We start from the raw sequence: 15,101 nt of genomic DNA, 5'->3' as shown, positions 1-15,101 counted from the left end.
GCAGCAATAATGCAGGCTGGAAAAAACCCAATCCACTTGTAACAGCACGGCAGTTACAGCGCAGGAATGGCTGCGTGAGGAAACATTTTGACCAGCCCACCCAGGCTGTGACTCCAGCCCAGGGGACAGCAGCAGCGGAGTTACGTAGCCCCGATGGAGCCTTCCTCTGCCAGCGGCTGGGGGCCCACCCTGTGCATTCACCGCAGGAACCACGCCTGGCTCCTCAAGGTGCTGCTGGGCGAGGACTACGGCCCCGGGACCTGAGGAGAGCTCTCCTCTGCAAGGGCTGCAGCTGATGTGGACTCTGCCTCTGCTTCCCCACCTGGGAGGTCTTCCCAATTATTGTTTTTTATTTTTTTTTTTTTGCCAAAAAAACCAGCTTGTTGGTGGCTGCATGTATAGTAACAGCCACGTGTCTCCTCCCACAGTTTGAAAAAAGGCATATGCAAGTCATAGTAGTCACATTTTTTATTTTAACTTTTTGGGGGAATAGGGGAGAAAGAGTATACATTTTCATTTGTACAATATTTAACAATCACTTTATTGGGGGGGGGGTTGGTTTGTTTTTAGCACTTGCAGAAAAACAGCAAGTACCTTTTGACAGTAGTACAACAACCTGTGCCCAAAACACTGACAAATACAAAGAGTAAAGTTAAAATAATTGCTTACCAAAATCTTGAGAGGTAACGAATAGTATATGGACTGAAACAGCATTAAAAAACAAAAAGGGGGGGGAGAAAAAAAAAAAAGTACTGCTGGTTGAGTATCTGAGGTAAATGATGTTCCATCAAGGATACTACTTGAATCGTTTTGCCCATGAAGGTATATTGCAGCTTTCTGCATGTTGTACCAAGTGTTCCTACTAAAAGTAAATGTAGTAAAAAAGGTTAAAAAAAGAGAAGCTGGAAAAAGAGCAAACCGGTAACCCTATTTATTCTGTCAAATGTTAAAATGAATGGGAAAAAGTCTTATTACTGTCTGGTTACAATTCAGTTGGCACACCTGAAGTTGGTATTTGAAAACTACACCCACTTTTGGAAATCTCAGATGGAAGGTAGGAAACGGTGCATTTCAGTCCCCGCAGTGTAGTTCCAGAACACAACCACAAGTAACAGTGCTAGCTCAACAACTCCCAGGCAGAGTCTCTGCTCTGAAATGCTATGTGTAGTTTTAAGTACAGAGTCACACAGGACACGATACAGAAGCTTCTTCCCCTCTAAGACAGTGTAAAAAGTAACACCAGGCTTCAGCTCCTGGCGAGGCTGGGGGCAGGTCTGAGCCACCGCTACAGCGGGCTGAGCCCACAGGGCAGGGGCCTGGCCGTGCCTCACACGCCAGAGGACAGGGTGACCAGTGGAACTCGTGCCACAGCACCACAGGACATGAAGGGAGAATGGTCACTGCCTGCTAGTAAATAATGCCGAAGGATTCTGCTAGCATGGATCTCACAGAGTCCTGCCCTCATCTACACTCTCAAGGTGCTGCTGCCAACTTCCCGGTTCGCACGCTTAATGCTCTAGGCATGAAACAAAAACCCCAATCAAAATGCCTGCGAGAACACTTGGACCAGAACAGCTCCGGGGATGTCACCATCACCAAATAGAAACACTTGTACTATCAACATCCTTTCCACAGTGACACTAAATTACACTGTTAAAAATGAGGAAACTCAGAGCAGTGTGCCACTGAACCAACCTGGGATACCCAGCAGCAGCTTCAGGAGAGGGAGGGAGGAAGGGACACTGTCGCGCTCCCCCTGGGGCCGGGCTGAGTGCGGGGGCGGTGAGGCGAAGTGCGAGCGAGACCCCAGCCCTCAGCCCTTGCCCCTCCGGCTGGCGGCACCAGCGTAAGGGGTTACGTGCAGATGCTGCGTTATACATGACCAATTTTTGCATTAGACCTTGACTAATGCGTTATTAAACCATCTCTATTTATTTCATTAAAGGGGTTAAAACTTACTGGGAGCACAGGGGTCTGCGGTGAAGTACGAATGGATGTTTATTTGTTCAGAACTCAGCAGCTACATTCACGCCCTGCTGTGTGCGTAAAGTAACATCCCTGGATTAAAAATGGAAGCAAAAGGAAAGTGTCAATCGAAGAAACGGCCACAAACTAGATTGCTTGCTTTTTTTTCTTTTTATCGCCAAGCTGAACACCACGGAGTTGCACCCTACAGCATCAGCCACCCCTTTGGAGCAGGGCGCTCCCGGCTCCCTGGAGCCTCAGGCACGTGTGTGACAGCCGGACGGGCAGCGCAGGGACACAGGTGGCACGGCTACACCTTCCTTCCCCTCCCTGCCAGAGCATGCTGACCTAGGTCTTGGTTATCTGTAACGTCTCCTATTGTTCCCAGAGATTAAATTCATGTACGTGTAAAACAGAGTATTTGTACAGATCAATTTTTGAGATAACATTCACAGTGAGCTCCTAACTGCAACATTTAAAAAGCTTCTTTCGAAAGACATTGGTGTAAGAACAAAACAATGCTCAAATACATGGCATGCTACTAGCTATAGTCTGTTCTGTACTCTAGAGGTTTACAAAATTTAGTTTTACTGGGAAGTTTGTGTAAAGGATGAAATGTTTGGCACCTGTCTACCAGTCACTTTGTCATTTAAATATAAGGCATGACTTCCCAAACTCAGAAAGAATGTTGGAGCTGTGAAAGCAATTTCAATGTTTTTCGTCATTTTTGTGAGTCTGTGCTATGGATGTTGGTATTCGTTACCTCTAAATAGTCACTGCATATTTTACGTTGTAAGTGTTAACTGAATTATCCCTGAAATTTGCAAGCATTTATAATCTGAAATCTGTGGCTAGAATTTTTTCTTAGGGTTCTAGGACAAACCTACGTGTCACACACATGAAGTAGTACTCCGATAAGATGGCACCAAGCTTTAAGTAGAGGGCAGTTGCAAATCTCAAAGCGGAGAGGAAGGAATTCGGGGTAACTGAGCTTCCTGAGGTGATCCTGGAACAGTGATACAGAACCCACTGCATACTGTTTAGTGAAACAGAAAACACACTAGGCAGACCTTTTCACAAACATAAATAGGGAAAAGACTTCTTTTTTTAAAAAAAAAAAAAAGAACAAGAATTCAGAGCTTTCCAGTGTCATAGCTCACAGAAAATTAAAAAAAAGTCATGCTTAAGTTTTCAAATATTCCTCAGACACAGCAAACCTAAATAGTATTCAGTTAAATAAATGTATGAGAGATACTCTGGGAAATGGAGGTAAGAGAAAAGCTTTAAACTAAAAGAGGAAGGAAAATTGTTTCAATAAACAGCACTTTTTTTTTTTATACACAACAAGCTAGTACAAGAAAAGGCTAAAAACACTGCTTTAGGAATGGCCATTTACTGTTGGCATGAAGCATAGCTTACCCTTTTTAAATAACACAGTGAATTTGAAATACATCATTTACAAAACATGGATCGATTTATTATTCAAATTTTGTTAGTGTCATCAATCTCATAATTTAGCAGAGGTGGAACTGAGGTATACCTTGTTGAGGGAGGTTAAGTAATACTTGGAAGCCTCTTTGCTATATCCCACTTGATTACTTTTGTTTATGTACACTGAACAGCAGCACACTAAACATTCACAAGCTGTGTCATACTCGCATTACAATAGTCATTTTTATAAACAACAGCAAATGCAATAAAAACAAGTTACCCTTTTTTTAAATCTGAAATGAAATGTTTTGATTTAAAAAAAATAACAGTAGTTCATTTAAGGAATTAGTCTCTTCTGACAGGTATTAAGAAATCTGATGTCAGTTTTTAAAATGCTTGATTAGCCAGTACAGGTCCATATTCTTCATTTAAGTTCCTTAACAGCGTGTTATTGTTTCTCCGTCACGTGTCCTTCAGGTGTAAGCAGGGAATGCAAAAAGTCTCACGGATCCAGGTTCGGGAGGAGGAAGGGGGGGAAATAAAGGAAAAACACCTCTTGATGATGTTCCAGAGAGACTTACCATTCTTTTCACACAGAAACAGTAATGACGTGAGCAGTCCCGTTAGCTGTAGCAGCTCCAGTGAAGAGTCCCGGTGGTCAGTGACATGACCAGTGCAACTATCATAGACTGGATTCTTTGGGAGGAAAGTCAACATTTGTCACCATTGTGACCACAGTCACAATGTCCTCTGTCGTTATAATGTTAGTTAATTTTTGCATCTGAATAATCCGTTCTTCTACGCAACCCGCTGACAACCTGGCTTCGGCATCGTGATCCCAGCATTCCTCTATTGTCTCACAAAGCATCGCCATCCCCTGCGAGCACACAGAGCCAAGTCAAAATGACGGGATACGGTGTTAGCGGCAAGTTTTATGAAGGCGGGGTTGCCTGGTGATTCTAACCAACAATTGCATGTTAAGGCACGTGGCCAAACCGCCACCCTCCTGTTCAACGGGAAGCTGCCCCCTATTTGTTTCGAAACCCAGCATGTCATACGGGGCCTTACATCTTACTTATTTTGCACTATTTAAACAATATAAACAACAGTGAGCAAAAACCTTGTCACCAGACACTGTGGTAGTGTGCTGGTAAAGTCACCATGGTATTTGAAAAGATCCCGCAATAAAAGAGGTTAAGTTCTTCAGTGATCAAGTGAAAGAAACTTCAATGAACCCCCCCACCCCCGCCCCCAAAGCGGCACAGAAGGGGCTTTGTATTGGTGAGCAGTTAACTTTTCTCCAGAGCAGCAACATGCTGATCGCCAGGAGCGGGTGGTAACACACACTCGTTTTTCTTGCAGACAAACAGCATCACCTATGGTTTCTAACAACCAGTTTTCTTGGGAGAAAGGACAGCACCAGGAATAAGCAGTGACGTTACGGCAAGTCTCTCTAGCCATAAACCAGATCAGGAACGTGTGCGATTCCTCCCTAACTGACCCCAGAAACTGCTCCTACAACACTGCTTACCCTATGTTACTGCGTTTAGTTTGTAGCGTTCCTGTAGTAAATCAAGACTAGTATTTGTTAAATATATTTTAACATATACATTTGAAAGTTTACTCTCAAGCATCTCTTCTTTCACTAAAAGAAGTGAAAAAATATCACTTTCAAATCACCCAAGAGACAATATTTTAAGGTTAAGAACACATTCATTTAAAGTCCATTTAATTCTTCCTAGAATTATTAAATTCTTCCTAAAAGACAGCATTACAAACACAACATAGGATTAACAAAACTTTGGAATTCAAATCATGACACAGCTGTGAAGAACTCAGTTGCTACTTACAGAATGTTTTTGCCAGCACTCTCTTAACACAGGTCTCTTCTTTTTATGAACTACAACTTCCTGCATGTCTTCAAGGGAGGGATGCTGTCCAATTTCTTCTTCAAATGGCAACATATACTCATCTACTGGGCCTATAGATAAAAAGAAAAAGGAAAAAAAAAGTTAAAAGACCAATTTTTTGCTTTATAAAAGGGAGAAAATATATAAGAAAACCAGACTGGTCTCTTGGAAATGTAGTCCATAATCAGAATCTTCTGGAGCCGTTTACCTCCTGCTGCCATCAAAACCTGACCCTCTGACAGGTTGTCAGCAAGCAGGGACAAAGGTTTTAAGGAAGCAGCAGCGGCGTTTTTGGGATCTACAAGCCTTTGCTGTCCTGCACATGGCAGCCAAGCACAGCTCCCTCCCAGGTGAAACCTTCAAAACGCGCAGGGGGAGGGAGGCTCGAGTCCACCGCTTCTCCCCTGCCTCCTCCAACAACTCACCCCTCTGGTCAGAGAAAGCTGCACCCCTCTAACACCTGCTGGCACACTTGGTCCCCAGCCACCCCGATAGCCACTGGTGTTTCCAGTACCGCGGACACTAGAGAAGACAAGCTGGCGACAGCAGCTGCTGCATCCCTGCGTGAATGTAACGTGCTTCCTCCTCCAACCCACACGGCCCAGGACAAAGGTATGTTGGAAGCTAAACATTAATATTCACTCTTCACTGAACAGAGGGACAAGCTTTATAGATTACTATTACATCGCTGTAGGTTCTACAGTAACGTGGTATTGTAATAAATTGTAATAAAGAGGTTTTATATTTTTATATAATAAAGAGTTTTTTTAATGTAATAAAGAGGTTTTGTGCTCTCAGATCAAAAGTCTGAAAAAAGAAGAGTAGGAAGATAGAAGAAATAACGGGATGGCACAGATGAGGCTGGTGAGCCTCAGTCAAACACGTCAGATACTTTCTCAAAAAAGACAATGAGAAGCCTGAGCGTATTTGCAGAGAGGCAAACGGCAGCTGTGCCTGCCGAGCGACACCACGCTGTGACTCAGGGAGGCTGCTTTCCTTCAGCGATGCCTCCTTCACTTTCTGGAACAGTAACCACACCTGCCAGCGAGCCTATGAGACACGGCTAGCAAAATGTAGGAATGTATGCTTTACAGGAGACCAAGGCACGAACAATCAATACAGACCACGGGACAGCCTCAGACTCCTGCAAGATTGTGTCAATCCTGTTAGTAAACAGCTTAACATTTTTAGAAGGGTAAAATCTCCCTAGGGGCTTCTGCTCTGCGAGGAACGTCTGAGGCAGAAAAGCAGGGCTTGGAGCAGAACGGCGCGGTGTGGCCACGTGCTGCTCTGCCGAGCTCTCCAGTACATCTTGGCTTTTTATGTGGGTACCTGTCAGACACGCGGGGCTCTCGCAGGAGAGATTTAAGACAAATGACATCACTAGCCCAAGTGAAACAGCCATATTTACTTAGTTGAATTTAGCAGCTTTAAAGACTGTACAGAAAATGCAACTTTCTCCCAAACATTTTTAAGCCTTGTCATTTGTCTTGTTCTTGATTAATCCTGACTTATTCTGGGCACCCCAAAAAAGTCTCTATTTACAAAAGATAAAGAACACTATTCATACTTCAAACAGGGTATCGTATCTTTTCTTGATAGCTTAAAAACTGGATCCAACAGTTTGCTTTATGAAAAAACAACTGTGATGGACCCACAGCTAACAAAGTACCAGCTGCAGACTTCTCAGATGTTACTGTACTTTCAGACTCTAAGCTATGAACAATTAATTAGAAGTTCTGACATCTGTAGGAGGTGAACTAATGTAACACTAGTGGCAACAAAGAGAGAGAAGGAGGGCAGGGAGGGACAGTCCGAGCCTGGCACCTGCAGTTAAACCAGAACAGAAGCAGAGCTTTTTCTGTGTCTCACTGCAGACAACTGACTTCCCGATGCACTGAGGAGCAGTTCACCACGACTCAGGAAGGGCCACGGTGGCATCCTGCATATGCTAATGAGAAGCTAGAAAGTCATTAACAGCGTCGATGCTCTTTGCAATAACACATATGCTGACCTATGAAAATTCTTCATGTTTTGAGCCTTGTGTTGCCTTGCTATATTGGGAACCGATCCCTGACATCAGTAAGCGTTTACACACATCTTCCACAGGCGGCACTAAGAGGCAGGTCGCTTTCTAGATGCCAAGGGGTACAGCGGGAGACATCGCCTTCCAGCAGGTGCTGGTGGGTATCCTTGTTAACCTCATCAGAGCTTTTGTTTATGAAAAGCAGCAATACCTTTAAGATAAACTGACTGGCATGGAAACCGTCAGGCTGAACTCAGAAAAAATCAAATATATTAGGTTAGGAGGTCCACAGTAATTCTCTCTCTTCTTTACCATGACCAGGAGAAGAAATACAACAGGTATCCCATGTATCAGAAAACTTTGACCTGTGATGCCGAATACTGTAGACTGAATTATAAAGTGACTACATGATGCCGGTGTTCCATTCACTTCCCCATAGGACTACCACCCCTATCAAATTTTATTACATACATATAATCTACCTTCCAATTTCTTGCTTTAAATGTACCTCTCACAAATTACATTAAATATTTCCACAGATCAAATATGTTGCTTACCATCTGAGGCAGTACAGCGTGATGCCAATTCCCAGAGGACTAACCCCATGGCATACATATCTATCCTCAAAAACGCATCCCTTTGGAAGTTTATAGCACCTTCTAGTACCTCGGGAGCCATATACCTTCGTGTACCGACCTTGAAAGACAGGAAAACATTTGTACACTAAGAATCAACATGACCACAATCACTGCTCTAGTTGGTGCCAATTATAATAACACTGTAGAGCAGTACTGTTTTTTTAAAAAAGCCATTTTAGGATTAAAATAGCCATAGTTATCCCTGCTTAAGGCTAAATCTTGGAAGTTTCTACTATTCTTATATCCCACAGTAGGTAAGAGGAATTAGAAAAAATTGTACAGACTAGGCCCTATAAAGGATATTTATGAAGCAGGAAAATCTGAATACATTTTAAAGCAACACATTTGCATAACAATTCTATGTATTTGTTCACTGCCATTCCTTAAGTTATCTAGCTGACCTAGCTGAAGATGCCCCTGCTTGTTGCAGGGGGATTGGACTACATGACCTTTAAAGTTCCTTTCCAATCCAAACTATTCTATGATTGTTTTCTAGATTATAGGAAGGCCACTATTCTTATTTTTTCATGTCGTAAGACATGAAATGTGCTTATGCTTCTCCCCATGACAAAAGCAGTAACAAAAATACAAAGCGAAAGTAGCTACTGAAGTGCAATTTATACTGAGAAAGTTACAAGAAACCACTTGCACAAAATTGGCTGTTAAATGAAATCTTTGGGGATATCCATTCTTTCTGGCCACAGTCAGTGATGAAATTATGTATGTTCTGATTTACTCATAAGACGTGAAGTCTGAACAATATCTGCTCCACTGTTTAAACCTTCATGGTAATAGCTATGTTTCTCTTAAGCAGTGTTACTGAGGTTTTATCATTTTATCGTATGGATTTTACTTTTGTTGCTCAACCATGAACTGTGAGGTTCTACCTCAAATTAAATAAACCTAGTTTTCCAGAAATGGTAATGCTCTAAGCTCAAGCTTGTTATTGTAAAAGTACATGGTACTAATACAGCTCCTGTCGTACGACAAGTGCTTGATTAGTGCCGCTGCCATTTCAGGAAAGCAACCATTGCTAGGTCAGAAAGTTAGAGACTGGCTGCCAGTATCATGCCTCAATTTCTGAACACCTCAGAACAATTAATAAAATAGGGCAAGACCATGCTTTCTTGTCCAAATCCTCTAGTGAATGAAAATAAGGGGGGAGAGGGGCCATGTAATGAGATAGAGAGGAAGGCTGTGATCTGTAATTGTCTAAAGAATTATTTAATTTTTAGCCTGTGAGAAGCAAGCACAAATTACCACATTCCTTAAAGGTCACAGAAAATCTGGTTGATGATATAGCATCCTGTCCATGAGGAATGCCTAACCTATCGATTTCCATCCACACGTAGTTAACAGTTATATCACTTACGTAAATAAATTGTTTACCTGTCCATGTGTATCCCCTGCAGACTTTCCAGCCTCAAACTTTAAAGCTAGACCAAAATCAGCGATACAAGCTGTAAGGTTATTTTTCAGCAGCACATTCTTGCTTTTGATGTCCCTTTCAATTTAAGGAAAAAAATTAGAGATGTAGAACATGAAATACCATATAAAATTCTAAGGAAAAATAATATAATAAACCAAAGAACATTATAATATGAAAGGCAAGAAAATTATCAGGAAGCATTCCATTTAAACAACAAAAGAATAATAGTAAGATCTAGGAGCACACTTGCACACTTTTACTTTTATGGAAATATATAAGACAGCAACTGGAACTATCATTTTATGCTAAGTTTTGAAATATATACAGATTTCTGAGCACGTACAATACAGAAATAGAATAAAAGTGTAGTTACTGCACGCTTTAATTACAACTACTTTTTGTTTTAAATAGAAGGAAACAAAACACTCTAGAAAATGAATCTTGATTGTTTCTAACAAGGAGATACATGGTTTCTTGCAGAAACAAAAAGGTAACGGCTTTGATCCAGGGATTCCCATCTGTCCTGTATGTATCTCTCCCCCTCCCCCATTTGCTCCCCCAAAACAGTCAAACAGTTTTGCTCATGAAATTCCTAATTATGCAGTATCTCTATTTCTCTTTCTCTATATGCCTATCTTTCATTTTGGTTACCACTATAATTTCAGCTCCCTACTTCTATTAATAGTTTTCTATATGTACCTAATCCAAACCCCAGCAATTACACTCAACAGGCCTAACACCACTTAGAGTAAATGTCTGTCTAAAGGCATTCAGTATTACTTAAAGTTAGATACGTAGCGTGGTAAAGTTGTTTCAAATAGTTATAATGACAATTATTTCATATACTGCAGAGGGTACTAAAATAATTAATTGTAGAAAAAAAGAACTTATGACATTTGCCACAATCACCAAGTTCTCTAAAAAAATCAGCTAGTCAGATTTTTGCTTTGGCTGAGCAGATCTGTCTTACGAGGCGCTCTAGAATTCTGGAAGGAAGATATCACAGATTAATTATCTGAGTACTTCCTATCTATCCACGTTTCATATCCTTTACCTCAAAGTTAATATACTAAAAATCACCTGAAAGTATGTTACATATACTATACCTATGTGAGATGGCAGGTTTATGTCCATCTTTTAGCCCTGGTATATCCTCATGAAGATAAGCCAAGCCTCTAGCCATAGTTTGAGCGATGTGACATAGCTCATTCCAAGAAACCACATTAGCCTTGAGAAAGTCTGTTAATGAACCCTGCACAGCAAAAAGAAAAACAGTTACAAGATCAATGTCATGCTCTTCTACTCATAAAGAAAACTTCTAGATGGCCTCCATCATTAAAGAACACGATATGCCTATCTGCCTTTGTTTTCTGACAGACCGTACAGCCGCTACTTCACACAACACAACGTTAACCTTTGCATCATCTCTAGTCCATAACGAGAATCAAGAGGCACCCACACACCACCTCAACAAGCAAAAAGCACAACCGACTCCACTTCGGTGGCACACTTGACAAGGAACTGCTCTTAACTGTCAGTACCAGAAATGGGAGCTAGACCTGAGATATGCCAATTCTTTATCCAGACAACCCTGCTTTTACTAACGTGATTTATCATCTTCCAGGGACAGAAAATTACAGGTTAGATTCACCTTCAAGAACCTCGCTGCACTGCATACGGCCATTCTGTAGGACCTTTCATGGCCAGGTTTTCTTTTCTTACGGACCAACTACAATGAACTCCAGTTCCACAACACAGTTTCAGAGCGAAATATACACTCCAAATAAATACAAAAAGGTAACGTGAAGTAAAAGTTATTCAACATAAAGCTCTTCTCTTTAAACTCACTTCCATAGCCCACTCTATAAACCCATTTTCATGGCTTTACACATTACCCAGTTTGTGAAATGTCACTGTGTCACATGTTGCTGTATGAAAAATGATACAAAAGGGAAAAAACGAACACAGCTCTCGAAGTGTGGTGGCTACACTTTGGAAATAAAATTTAAGAAATGTATTTTTCGTTAATTAAGAGTCATCTCAGATGCCATCTTTCCAAGAGTAACAAGGTTTTTAAAACTCTTAAGACAAAAACCAAATTAAAAAATGGCAATGACCTTTCAGAAAGGTAAATTAATTTGATATTATCTCTCAATTGTGAAGATCTGTCAAAAATATTAAATAGTTGAATAGTTTTAGTCTAAATTATTAAAACTGAGGTGTAACTGGGACAAAAATGCCAGAATGAAGAATGTAACATTCAATACTAGAAGCATGATCTACGACCTAGCCTTCACGCATTAGCCTGTTCATACTAGACAGATTTATATTTTATGAAATCTGCTACAGGTAACATCTTCCTAATGCCTCCCTGCCTGTTTCAGCATTAAATTTAACTTTGGGGTGGTTTGGTTGGTTAGTTTTTTTCCCTCTTTGTACTTACATTCTCTGTAACATTTACATGCATTAAAAAATAATCCAAGGAGAAAATAAAACAGTGAACATTCTTAATTACATGTATTTATGTTTCTTACTGTGGTTATCACAATAGAATTGATACATAGAGTCTTATAGATTTAAATCAACTAACACAAGTTCAAACACCACCACCATCTCTACAAGATGGAGTGTATTTGATTTAGGCAGGTTTAGATGGAGGATACTCAAAAATATGCATTCTAAAAAGCAACAAAGTAGAATGAATTTTTGTTTGTGTTCTACAACTCCTCTATTAAGTAGAGACTGATGACAGCTTCCTCAGCTGGCTGCAAACGGATTTAAATAAACCCATATCCAATGCAAAGAGACAAACTGCAAGTAAAGCAAAAACTATTTTAACTGACCCAAGTTCACGTTTATGACAAATTTCTAAGGCTGGTCTTCCTCTGCCATAATCATAAAAAAAAACCTGACACTGAGAACTAAACATACCTTTTCATGAAATGCTGTAATTAACCAGAGATCGACATCAATGCTGGTGCCTCTTTTCTCTGCACCAATGAACTGCAAGATATTGTCATGCTTCATTCCAGGTAAACTGTAAATTTCATATTCATTCTGCCATGACTGCTTGTCCTTTAAACAAAAGAACACAACAAACCAAGTCCATACCATAATAATGAGAATAAAAGGTACTTTCCCCAACAGAAGTTTCCTCCTACAATTTACTGTGCACTTGTAAATGATCTGTCAAAATGACTGAAACGTGGGTTTTTCTGGCAAGACAGGATTTACTACCTAAAGGAAAGGAAGCACAGTGTATGCTATTAACTTTATGAGGCTGATTACTTAAAAATTACAAATGTTTAAACTACTAACAGTATTTGTGCTACAAGCTACTGACCTAACATACAAAAATATGAAAAACTGTCTTTCTTTATGTCTATTAAATTCACGTATAGTGGAAAATAGTCTGGAAAACTTAAATTTGTGGTAAACAAATATCAACTGTTGAACACAACCTCAACTCCCACAGACACGAACCACAGAAACACAGAAAGCTGAAGATTAGAGCTGGAGTCTGTGTAATGCAATTCATTACAATTGCTTTAGTCTTAAGAGCATGGTTCAATTTTTGTATTTTATTAATCCACAAGAAGCCCATAAAGACTTAAAATTAGTTTTCCTTGATTAAAAATAATGAATAAAGTCTCAGATTTAATTTATGTTGTGCTGATGGCTAAGACCAGCATAAATACATGCCGTTTCTCCTAGAACCACCTGCAGGTGTATTTATTCAGCAAGTCAACAAGTGGTTAATCATCAGAAAACACAAGCACATTTCTTCACCTCAAGTAGCAGTGGGTGTTTTTAATTCATGCAAAATCTATCCTAGTATCATCGTGTATGATCACTTTGTACTCTTTAACTAGACTGGATCTTGTAATTATGAGCACAATCTATTGTAAAAGATGGCTTTCACAGGTTGCTTGCTGGGAAGTAAATATTATTTCACTTAATTGAGACGTATGTAATTGGAACAATCACTTTACAGGTTTGCATTTCAGGACATCCCTTCTAAGTACAATTTAATTAAAAAATATTAACAAATTCTTTCTTCTCAACTGATCAAGAGATGTGTGAGAGCTCCTTAAAACTATTCATGCCAAATATGTATTTTGATGACTAGAAGTACAGGTAAGTTTCACAGAGTTTATGTTTTAATGATATGTTTGCTACATTAAAATACTTATTTTACATCCAACAGAACTCTTTCTGCATATTTTTAAGCTCAAGACATTTCTATCTAGATTTACAGTATATACTGAAAATTCTCTAAACAAAGAAGCCTCATATTGTGACTAGAAAAGCTGGTTTAACATATTACAAGCCACACAGGACACTAAGAGCTTGTGTTTACCTGAATAGGGAATATTTTGACCGCAACATACTCATTTAGTAGTTGAGCTTTCCACACACAACCAAATCTTCCCCTAGCTTTGATCTCTAGTAACTGCAATGGCTTCAAACCCATCAGCGGTGAAGGTGGTGGTGGTCCAGGATCCTGAAATGAGGTTAAAACCGTTAAAAGGCTCGTAAACTGGAAGAGACTTGCACCATGTACCCAACCCTCCTTATAACAAATTCTCCCAAACAAACCAGAAACAAAACAGCAAGCCTCCTCTGCAGGAAAGAGAAATGAGATTGTAGAACATGCTCAAAATTAACGTGCAAGCAACAGCATAACAACAGTTACAGTATGAATCTATCTAACCAGGTGTAAAAGCAGAGCAGAAATGAAGGAAAAAAGATAATCAAGCTTTACTTGTTACTTTTTTAAAAGACAGAATTCAAATGAGCACCTTTGATACATTTAAGAGGGTGGCTGGTTTGTTTGACATGTGTGACCTATTCAATCCTTTCCTTCGATGGCCTAGTGCCTTGACTCTAAAAAGTGCATTTCCAGGTGACTAACACTGCATCCCTCAGCTCTCAGCTGGCAACAGAAGATGTCTACATCAGCAATGGGCTGGGGGCAGCAGCGCCAAGCTGAAGTGAAGCCCCTCACTACCGACAGTTCCCACAAGTCATTGAGTTGATACCAGCTCATCTCTACTTCAAAAACTCCACTGCTTACTGGGGACATAAGGTTGCAAACCAGTATGTAGGCAGGCTGTGCCATTACAAGGTCTCCGAATACGTAACTAACAATTTTTATTCATTCAGAAACCATTGAACCACACGCCCAGCACACATGTTCAGCACGGGAAGCCAAGTACCAACCCTCCAAGCCGTGCCGATGGTGGTGCGAGGAACCACAGCGCCAATGCTTCAACCTACTGATCCATTTCCAGTGCTCCCAGCTTCTACTAATGTAGATAGCCAGTATGTTACTGAAACATGCATGCTTGGCTGGGTTCCAGAAACAGAACCAGAATTAAAATTTAAGATATTATCTTTTCCCATCTTACAGCAGTCGTACTTTACTGAGGGGCTAGCCCAATAATTCCTTTTCAAATACGACAACACAAGCTGGGAAGTACAATTCCAAGTGAGACAGAGCTTCTATGCAGCTATCCATATAGCCAGCAATCTTAGGGCAGATTTGAACAATTTCCCTTTCTGGGAAAGAAAATGCAACAGCTTGTGGAATATCTTGTATTTTATATTCTGTACATCTCTTACATAGTCTGTATCATACATATCATCTTGAATATAACAAGTAGATTTTCTACTGTACCGCCAAAGATATGCTGCTGTCT

The 15,101-nt window shown here is 40.3% G+C and overlaps 1 protein-coding gene across 3 annotated transcripts in view; it reads right to left on the bottom strand.

Annotated features, from left to right (window-relative positions):
* Positions 1–555: 555 nt before the first annotated feature.
* Positions 556–15,101, bottom strand: part of ACVR2A (activin A receptor type 2A) — a 75,190-nt gene continuing 60,644 nt past the window's right edge. For all 3 annotated transcript variants that reach the window (XM_080400077.1, XM_080400078.1, XM_080400079.1), the window contains 7 exons: positions 13,760–13,903; positions 12,331–12,474; positions 10,506–10,651; positions 9,360–9,474; positions 7,890–8,028; positions 5,247–5,377; positions 556–4,273 (listed from right to left, as the gene is read on the bottom strand). In XM_080400077.1, the coding sequence (XP_080256203.1) occupies positions 4,079–4,273; positions 5,247–5,377; positions 7,890–8,028; positions 9,360–9,474; positions 10,506–10,651; positions 12,331–12,474; positions 13,760–13,903 (1,014 nt within the window). In that variant the 3' untranslated portion in view covers positions 556–4,078. The remainder of the gene's footprint in view (positions 4,274–5,246; positions 5,378–7,889; positions 8,029–9,359; positions 9,475–10,505; positions 10,652–12,330; positions 12,475–13,759; positions 13,904–15,101) is intronic.

Source organism: Falco punctatus, assembly GCF_963210335.1.
Source record: "Falco punctatus genome assembly, chromosome: 8".
Lineage (NCBI taxonomy): Eukaryota > Metazoa > Chordata > Aves > Falconiformes > Falconidae > Falco > Falco punctatus.
This window is presented reverse-complemented; position numbering and strand designations above follow the sequence as displayed.